The sequence below is a fragment of the Calidris pugnax genome, unplaced genomic scaffold, assembly GCF_001431845.1.
Source record: "Calidris pugnax isolate Ruff unplaced genomic scaffold, ASM143184v1 scaffold188, whole genome shotgun sequence".
NCBI lineage: Eukaryota > Metazoa > Chordata > Aves > Charadriiformes > Scolopacidae > Calidris > Calidris pugnax.
In genome coordinates this window covers 14876549-14891016 of record NW_015091257.1, presented here as the reverse complement: position 1 = coordinate 14891016, position 14468 = coordinate 14876549, and the positions used below count along the sequence as shown (strand labels likewise).

The 14468-nt window shown below is 39.9% G+C and overlaps 1 protein-coding gene across 1 annotated transcript in view; it reads left to right on the top strand.

Annotated features, from left to right (window-relative positions):
- The window catches only part of MAP7D2 (MAP7 domain containing 2), a 36641-nt gene extending 22643 nt beyond the window's left edge, over nt 1-13998 (top strand). The window contains exons 9-17 of the mRNA XM_014960183.1: nt 4234-4466; nt 5598-5724; nt 6974-7178; nt 7326-7430; nt 8616-8669; nt 9282-9360; nt 10076-10262; nt 11900-12179; nt 12790-13998. Coding sequence (XP_014815669.1) covers nt 4234-4466; nt 5598-5724; nt 6974-7178; nt 7326-7430; nt 8616-8669; nt 9282-9360; nt 10076-10262; nt 11900-12149 — 1240 coding nt within the window. The 3' untranslated portion in view covers nt 12150-12179; nt 12790-13998. The remainder of the gene's footprint in view (nt 1-4233; nt 4467-5597; nt 5725-6973; nt 7179-7325; nt 7431-8615; nt 8670-9281; nt 9361-10075; nt 10263-11899; nt 12180-12789) is intronic.
- Nucleotides 13999-14468: the final 470 nt, after the last annotated feature.

Genomic DNA, 14468 nt, shown 5'->3' with positions numbered 1-14468 from the left:
TTCTTGGTTCAATTCCAGTTCCTGGTCTGTGTCACTGTGCTTTGCTCACCATTTCACTAGCTGAACCCATACCTCAGTAGTGCTTTTGGGTGACATCTCACTGCAGCCATTGGGACATACTTTGACATCAGAAATGTACACGCTCAATCAAATTACAGAATAACGATGAAATATGAACCTAGACTAGTACAAAAAAGCCCGGAGTTTTAAAAACAACCTATTAGAAATGTGTCTGCATGTGGTGAATTCCTCACTGAAGTAGCTTCTATATCCTGCAGTGACCTAGTTTTAGATTTTATTTGGTATGTGCTATATTTACTACTGATGATCTTTGTTTTGCCTTGGAAAGATAAAAACAGTGGGTAGAATGTTGGATCAGGACTATTTTGAGGTTTTTTTCCACAGCTAGCTAGAGAATGGGTCAATTCAAGGTTTTGAAAACATCTGTAGTAATGCAGCTATCAAAATAACTGTTCTGTGACCTATATTCTAGGCATGTGACCTATGCTCGTATGCAAAAGAGAAATGAATCTGTGTCTGGCTAGAAAAGATCAAAACTGAAAGTGAAAAAAAATCTGCTTTTGAGAAAATATTACAGGTATCAGAGTAAAAATGTCAGAATCCAGGAATACCTTGTGATCAGAGCAACCTTAGAAAACAGCCTTGAGAACGTCTAAGTCCTCGGTGTGGTTTCAGCAGAGCTTTTGTTGAATTAATAGGGAGACAGGGGAAAAAAATAATGCAGCTCTGGTGTTGCTGCAGGTTTCTGATTTAAAGTCAGCCTTCTGAACTGCTGTAACTGATGAGACCTGTCACATACCTGGCTTTTCAAGAAAGCCTGCTGTTCTCTCCCTTGCTGTTTATGGACAAAATTGGCTTTGACCTCTGACTCATGTGCTACATGTACTTTATTTTCTATGCTTAGCAAAAGTACTCTAAGAACCCCTCTTGTGCTCTCTCCGAGATGTTCTTCTGCAGTATGGGCTATCCCTGCTATTCCTTTTTTGATTAACTAAGAGCCCTTGTAAATTAAGGACCAGTGGTGCTCAGTTCTGATAGAGGTTCTTGCAGTGCATGTAGGGGTCGTGAAAAGAATGACTTCTTACAATCTGCTGTCCCCGTGTCACCACAGGGTGGTTAGGGGAGAAAACTAAGACCTCCTAGAGGGAAGAAGATCCTTCCTTTAGTTCTGTGATCCCCTGTAAACTCTAGTGACTGAGATGTGCCAACTTTCAGACAACACGCTTCCACTTCTTGCGTTTTGCAGAGCTGTCATCTTAATTCTCTGATCCTCATCAGGCACGGTTTTGTGTTCCCACATTCTTACTGCAGTTTCATTACATCCCTTTTCTCCCAAAGATAAAACATTTTGTTTTATCTTTATAAAATAAAACATTTTGTAAGACTAAGCAGACTCCTATGCAGGCATTTGTACATTTTTCCTTAATAATCCCATTTTTCTCTTCACAGTCAAGTTTGGCCATGTCTGGTAAAAAGTAGCATAATTTAAATACTATTAGAAGGAGTGGGGTTTTTTCCCAGTAACAATTCTGCCTGTGTCTAGGAATGTTAAGGATACTAAGTGGGCAATATGTTTTAAATACAAGAGGAAAAACAGTGTTAATTTAATACTTCCTACTGGCATCCATATCTTCTTTTGAATGCAGCATAATATATGTTTTTTGTTATTCTGGCCAAAGAGCTGTATGGAAAAATTTCTGTAGGTCTAAAAGTTCAAAGATGCCTTACTTAAATAATGGGATTCAACACATGTCTCTAGTCCAACAGGTAAGTTGTGTAGCCAGTCTGCTCTAATTCCTACGCAGTGCCAGGGTAGCTGTCACGACTGGACTCCCTCCTGCCAACCTCTTTAATTTGATTGTCATGTCTTTATTAGAGAACAATTACTTCTGTGCTAATACTGAAAATGACTCAGTCTTACTTATGTGACTGTTTTGCTGCTCCTGTCACAACAAGTTAAATAAAAAGTATTGCAAGGAACGTGTGGTGAAGTCGGAAATGCAAACCAAAGACAGCGAGAAGGGACTATGCTTTGAAGAAGTGTCTGATTAGCAAGAAGCATCCTCTGTGCTGCAGAGATGTATAAGAAAGGTTGTTTACTTCTTTATTACGCATTACATTTTTATGAAATGCAGTTGGAAATGACTGTAATGGTGAGGCACACACAAGATGTACATATGTAGGTGAGGCCTTGAAATTTCTGCCTTTGTCTCTAGGAGGGCCTGGGAGTCCATCTTTATCCTAAAGAGAAATGCTTAAACAGATATGGTCAACACCAGCCAATCTCATTGGCTTCTCCCATTGCTGTTTTTCACATGACCTGGAAAAAAACTTGCCTGTCCACATCTTCCAAAGCCTGTTTCTGTCAAGGAGCTGCAGGAGCAGGCTGCCCTGCGAGGCAGGGCGAGCCAGGAGCCGTGGGTGGCAGCAGGGCAGACGAGGACAGGGACCTCACCCACAGGACCCCGTTCTGCAGCAGACCAAAGTGACCAAGGCAGTTCTGATGATGGTGACCAGGGTTAGCCAAGAGCCCAGTGATAGCCAGCAAAGGCCTTAATAAGGAGGCCCCAAGCACAAGCCAGGACATCGGGTCAGGATGGCAGGCTGGGAGGCCGGGAACAGGCTTACCTACATCATACTTCAAGGAAGGACCAAGGGCAAGGACCCAAGCTGATGGGGAGCTCTTGGGCCTGCAGGCAGAGGGTACCTGAGCTGAACTTCAAATTTACTTGGGTGCTACTCTTCCACCAGCCCAAGGGCTTTTGGAGTCTGTGATGGCTCTTCAGTGGGAGTGAGAAAGTACGGGTGGTGCAGTACTCTGAATGAGCTCCCTGCGTTCTGGTGTCTCACCCTCTTTCAAATGCAGCATAATATGGTGGAAAAGAACCCTTTCTTCTCCTGAATTCATGCATTGGTTGGGGGGAGTTGAAAGACGTTTGATTTTTATTGTCTGCTCTGTAATGCAAATGTTGTTCCAGTTATAATAGTCTCTGGCCATACAATACTCTAGTTAGATCTATACAAAACTTGCCACTCCAGTCCATTATTTTTCAGCCACTGTTCATGTTTTCATGCTTGTGGTCTACCAGAATGAGTGCATAGTCCAGAAAACATGTTATAGTATACGAAACTATTGTGTAGATGAAAAAATTTGATAAGGGATAGTACATTTATATCATAATCACGTATTCACAGGGAATGTTAAAACTACATGTGTAATGTTCACCTTAATGTAGGATTATTTATTCTAATGGGACTCACATAAATCATTTTTTTAAGATTGCAATCTCTTTACTTCCATACTACTGAGTCACACAGCCCAGCCTTTCTTAATGTTACAAGTATTTAGTGCTAGTTACTGGTGTTACATAAATAATGCATGGTGTTTGTGTGGAGTTTTATGTTTCCTCCTAATCTATTCTCTTTAATGTGCAGCTATTTTTCAGTGAATATCAAGTATCTTTACCCTTCTACTTCCCCAAAACTGACTTCAAGGTTATCATTTCACCTAAAGTATGCAACAGCCAAACGAGTGATTGGCAGCGTTGCTGCTCTGCGTTGCCATCACCCCAAATGCAGATGTGTAAAAGGTTGCAGGGGCTGAGTTGAGCCTTCAGTTTGTTGTGTTGATGCTGATTAAAGCACTAATTGATGAAACAGCAGAGCTGACCATAGAATGGTTTGGTCAGTTCTGTCCTCCTTTGTGGTACCCCGCTTTACCTTTGTATATGGTAGTATTTTGGAAATACAGATACTATTAGAAAAAGACTATGTTTGACAAGGCAGTATTCAGATGAAAGTAGCACACTGCAACTCATTATAATCTCTGCAGAGAGAAAGTGGCCATAGCTTTGCTTTAAATGTTGGGAAAGGACTATTCAGTACAGGAATGTTGACAAAATTGTTACAAAATGGCCATTACTAAAATAATTGTTTTAGGAAGATCATGATTTTATATCTCTTGCCTACAACTAGGACAACGTTGGTCTTTTTAAATGAGAATTTTCTGTTATCATTTGCCTTGCATGCCAGTTCCCTGTATTTCAGGTTCTGATTGCTTGCATCCAGGTGGTTTCTATGCAGTGTTGTGCAAAACAGCTGATATTCCTATCTAGCCAGAGACAAGAAAGGGGAGCGATATATGTGAAGATGGAGTTTGATTCCAAACTGTGTAACATATGGCCCATTTTGATTTTTGTTTTCCCTCATCAGGACAGTTGCAAAGACTTATCCTCAGTCTCCTAAAAACGCCAAACAATATCCAGCTTCTCCTGTGAAGCATCGTGCCACTTCTAATCTCAACCAGGAGACTCCTAAAAAGAAAGCAGACAAGGAGAAAGAAAACGTCAGTCACCAGAAATCCCCAGGAGCACGCACCGATGAGGCAGGCCAGGTGGCTTCTGAGAAGCATGTGCCTTCTGCAGGAAAGACTGAAACTAATGAAGGTCAGTCTTACTGCAAGCGTGAATTGCAGGGTATCGTGGGTCTGTGAGGCTTATAAACAGTGATGAGCTGTTCTTTTTATGAAGCTGCTCAGTTGTGGGCTTATGAGAGCGTGTAAAGATACATACTATGACCAGTAAATGTATAGTTCTAACCAGGGTTACCCATGTATGAAAAACACTTGTTAATGAGGATGTGAAAATGTTGAAATCCAAGGATGTCATCATAGAATCATAGAACTGTCCAGGCCGGAAGGGACCTCCAAAGGCCATCTAGTCCGACCTCCCCGCAGTCAGCAGGGACACCCCCAACTAGACCAGGTTGCCCAGGGCCTCATCAAGCCTCACCTTGAATATCTCCAGGGAAGGGGCCTCAACCACCTCCCTGGGCAACCTGTTCCAGTGCTCCACCACCCTCACAGTAAAGAACTTTCTCCTAATCTGCAATCTAAATCTGTTCCCCTCCAGCTTGAAGCCATTTCCCCTCATCCTGTCACTGCAGGCCTTTCTAAACAGGCTCTCCCCAGTCTTCCTGTAGGCTCCCTTCAGGTACTGGAAGGCTGCTATTAGGTCTCCCCGGAGCCTCCTCTTCTCCAGGCTGAACAACCCCAGCTCCCTCAGCCTGTCCTCGTACAAGTGGTGCTCCAACCCCCTGATCATCCTCATGGCCCTCCTCTGGACCTGCTCCATCAGGTCCATGTCTTTCCTATATTGAGGGCTCCAGACCTGCACAGAATATTCCAGGTGAGGTCTCACCAGAGCAGAGTAAAGCAGAAGAATCACCTCTCTGGACCTGCTGGCAACGCATCTTTTGATGCAGCCCAGGATGTGATTGGCCTTCTGGGCTGCAGCTGCACACTGCCTGCTCATGTCCAGCTTCTCGTCCACCAGCACCCCCAAGTCCCTTTCCACAGGGAATTTTCCTTATCTATCCCATGTTCTTATATATATATCCTATATATGTCCTTATCTATCCCATATTCTATCTACTGAAAACACTGATGTATGTTTTTGAAAAGCAAAGGTAGGTGTGATATCAGCATGAACCAGGACTGTTTTATCCTCTGTGCGAGTGTTATGTGCTGGGTGCTCAGTTCCCTGCCTAAATTTCCACCCTTGGTTATCTTCTCCCAGGGAAGATCACGGCAGGAACAACTGATGCAGAAGAAGCCTCAAAAATTCTAGCTGAAAAAAGACGACAGGCCCGCCTGCAAAAAGAGCAAGAAGAAAGGGAGAGACAGGAAAGAGAAGAACGGGAGAGGTATCTCTGTTGATTTGTGAAAATTATTACCTAAAAATTAAACCTGTATCATTCAAGATGCTTGAAACTGTCGTTTTAGAATCAAGGTGGGAGCTACATGTAAGTGTTAATTTCTTTCGATTTGAACCTGTAATTAGTGTCTTTTGCAGTCTTTATGACTAGTGAAGGTAGACAATAATAATTTGACCTCTTTAAGAAGCCTGAAGGAACTATTACTCATCCAAATACTGAAGTATTTTGTAAAAAAGTATTCAACACAGTTTTAAATTACCTAGAGTTCAAGTAAAAGAAACAGTCTTGCAGTAGTTAGTATATGATTTAAATGTCAAGGCTTGTGTCATTCAACAAATAAACCTGAAGCTTAACTCCCTGCCCAGCTCTTAAAGAGCATGGGCACAAGGAAGGTTGCTGTGTCTGAGCAATGAAATTCTGGCTTGGTCCTGGGAGCAAGCTTTTAGGTTGTTCTCCACATTGGATACCGGTTGCAAGAGTCAACAAATCATGCCCTTCCTTCAAGCCCCTCATAGTTAGCCACCAACTCTGCATGTCTAGATTCAACTTTGTCTGCTCTTACTGAAAACATGAGGGGGAGGGGAAACTTGATATTTCCTGAATCCCTGATATGCAAGGATAAGAATGATCAGTTGTCAAAGCAGCTCTTCAGTGTGGTGACAGAGGAGCATGATGTCCCTAAGTGGGCCAGGGAACATCACAAGTGGAATTTAGGCGCACTGTTCTTAGTGTACTGCTAGATCTAGTGTTTTGTGGCCGTTGTTTGCTGCTACTTATCAAATCTGTTTATCGTTGGCCGAAACAAAGGAAAAAAGTACTTGCTTTTTTTTTTCTGATACCAGCATTCTGGGTGTGTACAGAAGAGAGGTGTTTATATATTATTGTTTTCTGATACCAGCATTCTGGGTGTGTACATAAGAGGGGTGTTTATATTAGTAAAGCTCTAATTGAAATTAGAATGGAAATGTTTTCTTTTTTTATGATGACACCTTCTTTTTCAAGGGAAACTACAATTTCTAGGAAAGATTTGGAGCAGTGAAAATAAGGTTGGAATAAATGTTTCATAGCAACCTGAATTCTGGGCATGTGCTCAACGTCTTTGCTGTATCTTCGCATTTTTCATGAAAATGTGCATTGATGCATACATTATCAGTTACTGCTGATTGCATGCCACATGCAATAAGATTCACACTAAACAAGATGAAACCTTTTAAACATACTGTTATATCTTTTGCAGGCTTGAAAGAGAAGAACAGAAAAGAAAGGCGGAAGAAGAAAGACTTCGTCTGGAGGAAGAGGCTCGTAAGAAGGAGGAGGAAAGAAAACGTGAAGAAGAAGCAGCTAGGAAAAAGGCAGAAGAGGAAGCCAGGAGAAAAGCTGAGGAAGAACAAATGCTAAAAGAAAAGCAAGAAAAAGAGCTCCAAGCCAAACTTGAGAAACAGGTACCGTCTCGAACACAAATGTGAAAATTTATATACATATATGTGTATACATATGTTTCTATATACATATAAATAAATACTTTATATTATGTGGTAATCTGCCTGAAATAAATAATGGCCTTATCGTATTTTACACATTTTGATTAGAGGGAAGAAGCAGAAATCAAAGCCCGTGAGGCAGCTGAACAACTTCGTCTTGAAAGGGAACAAATCATGCAACAAATTGAGCAAGAAAGACTGGAGCGGAAGAAGGTAGATATTTGCGTCTCATTTAAGATAATTATTTCATTTCTTGTTTAAATACATAACCCAGGATGTGCCCAATAGTATCTAGAAATAATAATACAGACTGATATTTATGCCTAATTTAGTATTTGCTACTTGCACATTAGGGGAATGTGGACATCAAAATTCGTAGCAATGGAATTGCCTAAGGCAAATGACTTTCTAGTGTAGGTACTGAACAAACACAGAATCAGCCTCTACACACAAAGTTAAATGCCTGAGACAAAGAGGGAATGGCACGCCAAGGCACATGTCGATCGCTGCCCAACCCAGGACATCACAGACTATTGAGGAACATGAATGACACTGTTTGAAAACTTAATCAAAATAAGCTCCCTGGCATTAATTGAGAAAGTTAATGTGATTAACAAAGAGGTTTTCTCCCACCTGGCTTGTCTCTGGTTGCATTCTGCAGAGGCAGCAGGGCTTGGCTGGGCACTACCACACAAGGAAGTGGCTGGAGCTGCATAACTTAGCTTTATCTAGAGAGAACAACTGCAGAACCTCTGGTTATAAAAGGTCGTGCTTCCATATATGTTATTCCAGTATGTTATTTTTAACTGTTTGCCACTGAGCTGGAGGCATGTTGCAGCTTAGAATACCAAACCAGTGTCTTTAAATCTCAAATAGTTTCCTTTCAAAGCAGTGCAAAGAGACGTGGTTTGTTGGAAGGGGTTTTATTAATGAACAAAGAAGAAAAAATAAAAATATTTTAGGGTGATGCCTTACATGTTTCCAGCAATAATAACTTCAGATCTTTCATTTTACTCTTCATCTCCAAAAGCCGAACTTTTTTTAAAGGAACTTTTTGGAAATAGTTGGAAAAGCAGCTAGATGAAAATAATAGCTGTTGGTTTTAAATAAGCATCTTGTTCCAGAGCTGAGCTCAACTCATAACTAAAAACACCTGATATTAAAATGCTTGTCTCTAAATTGCATCTCCTGAGATGGTCACGTTCTGTGAGATCTGGTATGTGAAAGCCAGCTCTCAGGTGTTTTCTGTCTTTTGTTTTCTTTATTTTTCATACTTGTTCCCACTTTTTCAAGACAAGCAGGGATGAGGACAAGACAGTAGAGAAATTTTTTCTCCTTGATCATTCTCTTGTGTTAAATACTCTGTCTGCCTCTCATCCTCCTTATTTTGATTTCTAGAGAATAGATGAAATAATGAAGAGAACAAGGAGGAGTGAAACACCAGAAATAAAGGTATGAACGGTCTGTAGTTGTAGGGTTTGGTTTTGTTTTATAACCCATATGTGAAAATTAAACCTGAGTATTTCCATGTTAGTAGGCAGACTTTGCACCCAAATTTTAGTTGCATTTCCAACAGAGAACGACTGTTACTGTGTCACAGCTATTGTTATGCCACTGCTACAGAGACGTAGCTTTGTGCAATTGTTGCAGACTCCAGAGCTGTAATGTTTGCTTGCTCTGATGTATCTTCTGCTTTGTACCAGCCAGTGAATTATTTACTGAGCCCTCTGTGTTAAGCCTGACAGGAATGTGGGACTGAGAACAAGGCAATTGTGTCCAGCCAGGAAACAACAGAGTCAAGTTTTCACCTCTAGTTTAAAATTTTCTACTAAGGAAACTGTTTCTTTACTTACTTTCAGAGGATGGTTTGTTTTGTTTTTTTTTTACTTCAAAAAGAAAATAAATCCTATGCCTAATTAAAAAGGAATAAAAAATAAATCTCTTGCTGTTGATGCCTTTTTACCACCCTGTGGCCCTGGGCAGTCTCACAAGTTTGGAATCCAATCAGTTCCTTGAAGGTCACAGTCCTTCATCTAACACAGTTGACTCGTTACTTGATTACAGAAGGAAGAGCCAAAACTGGAGATACCATCAACTCTGAATGTGGAACAGCAGCCAAAGACCCTTGTTCTCAACCAGCCAGGTAAAAATTGCCATATTTTTCTGACCTGTTTTCACAGTTCTTTTCAGAGTTTTGTAATCTCAGGCAGAGCACCGTGTATTATTACAGGTTCTTTGCTTTTGTCTCAAAAAGAACAGCTACATTTGTGTCAGCTACAAATGTTAGAAACTGGAGACTTAGCTTTGTTTTGCCACGTAAGCAGAAGAAATTTTCTCCTCCATTTTAGTACCTGACATAGCATTTCTGTAAATGAGAGATTCCAGTCTGCCAGTAGGTTTGGTTGCTGCAGTCTACCGTCAAATTTTGTAGGTAGAAAGTTTTTGAATACAACTATGCTTGTAAGCTTTTTATAGCATTGCTATAAATCTTACATTTCATTTGACTTCATGAAAAAAGCATATATATTTAAAGAACTATTAAATAAAATATAGATATCTGGCATTTTTCTATATTTTGTTTACTTCCCCAGGCCAAGGCTTTTAGTACATGATATAAAAAATACATTCTCTTTCTAATTCCTTGGATTTAAAAGAAGTAGCATAAAGCGCAATTTTAGAGTGGAAAAAGAGGATTGACACTATAGTATGATGAGTCATAGATGGAACTGAGTCCTACTGCATTGTCAGTCTCCCTTTCTTCTTGCTATATAACTTAAAAGCATTTGTGATTTTTTTTTTCTTTAAACTATTTTAAGAAAGAAGTTGCTACTGTCATAATTTCTAACCTTCCTTTATAGATATCAATGGATTGGCAACCTGCCTGAAAAATAAAAGCTTAGAAAGTGCTGCCTCTGTAATCCCTTCCCAAGATGTAGTTGCTAATGGACTCAAGTCAGTTCCAGGACTTATTCAGCTGGAAGCTGTTGATGGGAAATCTAACAGCATGGAGGATTCAACAGATGAGGTTCAGTCCATGGATGTGAGGTACAGATCGTATCTAGCAGTAGAAATTGTGGGATTCGTATTAGACACACACAAAGGTTTCTGGTTTATTTGTTAATACTTTATTACTCTACTTCTCACCTACCCCACAGTGGGGCAGTTGGGTGTCTACTGTGGTGTACTCCACGCCTGCCAAGAGGCAAATTGGTGATTTCGGACACGAGTCAACAGAACCTCATCTCACTCCCATGTTTTTAGCAGGGGGAGGGCTCTAAAATCCTCCTTCAGTCCTTACGTATGGATTCCATACAAGTTTGTCCAAACCCTTCAGATTGTTCTATGAAAGTAGCTACTGCAGATATTGTCAGATGTCACCATCTTTTTTTGTGTCAAGACTGCATAGCCACAATGCATGAGCTTTTCTCCCTCCTTAAAAACAGAATAAAGAAAACAATTATTTTAGAATTTTAAGTATTTAACTGGAACAAAGGTATGGAAATCGGTAAATAACTTTGTGCATATTAAATGTTGTTGGATTTTGATGGAAGGACTTGCAGAAAAGAAGGAAGTTGATTTATGGCTGCTATGGGAAAACCAGTTCTGAATTTTAAATGTGGAATTTTTATACGGCGCTTTCTTAATCAGCAAGCCAACTTAACCTCTCGTACTCTTCCAGTATTGCCAGTAAATCTACATAAATACGTCAGAAATACCCTAGTGGGACAGACCACAAATCTATCTGGCCCGTTATTTGGTCTCAGAGAGTATCAATAAGCATAAATAGTTAGGGAGAGCACTTTAGCCCACCACAGAAGTGTTATGATAGGGATGTTAGAGGTCACACCTCTGCCTTGCCCTTTGAAATACCTGCTGATGGACCTGTTGCCCATGAGTTTATCCAACTCCTTTTTCAACTTGCTGATAATGTTTGCATCCAGGACCTCGTCTGGCAGCAGGTCCCATAGTGCAGTCTCAGTAGGTAAATTATGTTCTTTGATAGGTGTTAAACCCAGTCTCTTACTCGTCATTGGGCACCCACTAGGTTTTGTGTTGCAGGATTTGATGCAAGATAGTTTTGCCCTCAACTTATCCACCAGTCCTTCAAGGTTTTAGAAATCCTTGTGAAATCCTTCCTCTGCCTTCTCTTCTCCAAACTAAAAGGCACTAGCCTTACTAGTCTTAGCAAAGTGTCAGCTGGTAGCAGCACTTCTTAAATTAAATTCTAGATTTTTTAATGTCTGAAGTGTATCGTATGGTCATAAGAAATAGCTGTTTATTTAAGGTGTAAAGTGTGAGTGCTTTAGGTAAATGTTTGCAGAACCAGGACGAGAATTTGCGAGATGCAATAAACATTGAAATAAGGGAATGGTACAGGGACTGAAATAATGAGTTGGGAGTAAACTACTAGAAATGTGTTTTTAGGAGATGAATGTTCACATCACGCAGCTACCACAATCCTTAATCTTTAAGGAATATGGATTAGATACGACCTTCCATCCTGAACAGAGTAACCTCTTTCTGTTTGGATTGGGATGTACTCTAGGTAAAGGCTTGCTGCAGTTGGCCTTAAGATAAGTAGTAGTTTTTGGAGACTCAGAAGATTAATTTGGTTGTTGATTAACTAAAAGTTACACACCTCTTACTCTGCATCTTTTTTTTCTTTTTTATCTTTTCTACAGCCCAGTTTCAAAAGAAGAGCTTATCTCTATCCCTGAATACTCACCTATGAATGAACTCATGCCTGGTGTTTCTTTGGACCAAAATGGGACAAGTAATTCCAAGGCTCTTGAAGATCTCTTGGATTTCACAGGCCAAGCTACATACTCCAAGATGTCCAGTGATACCATTAGCCTAGATGACTGTAACAAAAACTTAATTGAGGGATTTAACAGTCCAGGACAGGAAAATACGCTTAATTCTATCTGTTGACAATCTCGCTTTTCAGCAGAACAGATAAAGGTACAGTATTGTGATAAACACCTTAGATATGATAAATTGCTGTGATTACTGATGAGCTTCCCAGAAAAATATTGCAGTTGTAAACAACATATGCGGAGAGAGGAAGAAAGCTGGTCTCCTAGATATTTAAATTTAGCATAATCTTTCATATTTGCAGCTCTTTGTAAATTGGCATCATATGCAAACTAAGCGTATCATAGCAACCAAGGTTGTATCTGGTAAATGGAAACATTTCCTTTATCCATTCAGAATATAGTGAGAAGAGTTGCTGGTTTTTCTTCATTAATACAATACCTTTCCTATAAGACTTTGGAGCCTGTTTGCATGCAGAAAACAGTTAAAAGTGGAGCCAGCCTCGAAAATGGTAGTTATTGTTGCTGCTTACTCTTCTCCGCTGCTGTAAATACTTGCAGCACGGTGCAGAATCACTTAGCCTGCAAACATGAAAAAAGCATAGTAGGCTTTAGTGACAACTTCAAAGTACAGTGCCACAGCTGATTTTTTTTTTTTTTTTTTTTTTTGAGAGAGAGTGTATTCTAAATTACAAAACTGAAGTCACCAAACTTGCATAGCTGACTCTATATTCTCTCTTTTTTTTTTTAATTGACAGAGGTAGCAATTTGTGGAGGATATATATCCCTGTGATGCTACTGGCAGTAAAATATGAGCTTGTCACTTGAAAAAGCTTCTGCAGTCCTTGAACACTGGATTTCAAATAATCAGAGCTGAATAGAACTTTGTCTTCCCAGGGAGTATGTTGAATAACCGTCTGCTTTTGGCAGAACCCAGTGATCTAGAGCCTCGATGGTTTCAGGGAAGACTGAGTGTGCATTAGGATTTGAGCTTTAGCTGCTAATAAAGCACTTATTTCTTCTTTTAATTTAAAATTCATCTCAACACTTCACTGTGATTTTTACCTGTGCATTTTATTTTGAAATGTTTCTTCCTTAAGCTTTATCGTACATCTATTTAGATGTTTTTTTCTTGTAAATAATGATGAGGTTTGCCCACAGTGCATTGAAAGGAAATAATATTCTGTACTTTAGTTTTGTGCCTATCTTTTTTTGTCATTAATAAGGAGTTACTGGCAAGTTTTATGCAGGTATATAATTCAAAGCTATAGCTGAAAAGGCTTGAAAAATATATGGCTGCTGGAGTCAAAAGAGTCTTTTTACTGACTGTGGAGTGTGGGAGCGATCCCGTTATGGTTACGTTGACACTTTTAGTCACTAGTGGCACTTACTGGTTAATATTAATTAGTCTGGGAGCGACTATCAGTTATGTGTTTAAAAACATACTTGTGTAACACCTGTAAACAAAGTAGGCAAAATGCCTAGTATAATCCCTTCATATATATAGTATAGCTGTAGTAGATCCAAGTGAGTGGTCGGGGGGGGAGGGGTGAGATAACACGTTAATCTTGGAAGATGCAGACACTTGATTAGTACCAGCAGGCTTTCTATCATGAGGAAAAGTATTTTGGCTTCCTAGAGGCTCAACAAAACAAGATTTAGGCAGCAGCAAAACCATATGCAAACGTTGCAGCAGAACTACAAAGGCTGGGACAGCCACGGGGAGCACGGCCCTCGCAACGGTCTGCAAGCATCTGTATGGGAGAATTCACATCAGGATGTATAATGGCTAGACATTCTGTGCCATACAGTGTTAACTTTATTTCTGTTGGTGAACTATGAAAACTTTCTGCTACATCATGTGCTGCTTTGAGGACACTTCTGTCCAGTTCCTTATAAGAATAAATTATAAATACAACTCTCTTTGGACACTTAACACAAAAGAAGTGAAAAGTTGGGAGGGGTGGGGTTTAACTCTCTTTGGACACTTAACACAAAAGAAGTGAAAACTTGGGAGGGGTGGGGGTTTTTTTTTGCTTTTTTGTTTGTTTTTTTCACATATAAGGGAGTTCAGAGCATAGCTTGAGCTCAGTTGTAGCCCCGTTCTTGTGCTTTTTAAAGCCAGCAACGGGAAAGTAACCAATGACATTATATATGCGATGTATAAAGAAATCATACCTACACCAATCCAGCTCTATTTATGTTAGTGTACTTCAAAGAAACACTTTCTTTTGACTGTGCAGTAAGCTGTAGCATGGTACTGTGTCTTCCAAAGTAGTCCTTCATCTATTTCCTAAATAATAAACAAACAAAACCAGTTTGTTTTGCCGTGATACATTGTGTTTGACAAATGTCACATTATATTTTATTATGGTGTCATTGTATAACCTGTAGATTTCTGTATTTGCATGACCTGTATAGCATGTATAAAGGTGAA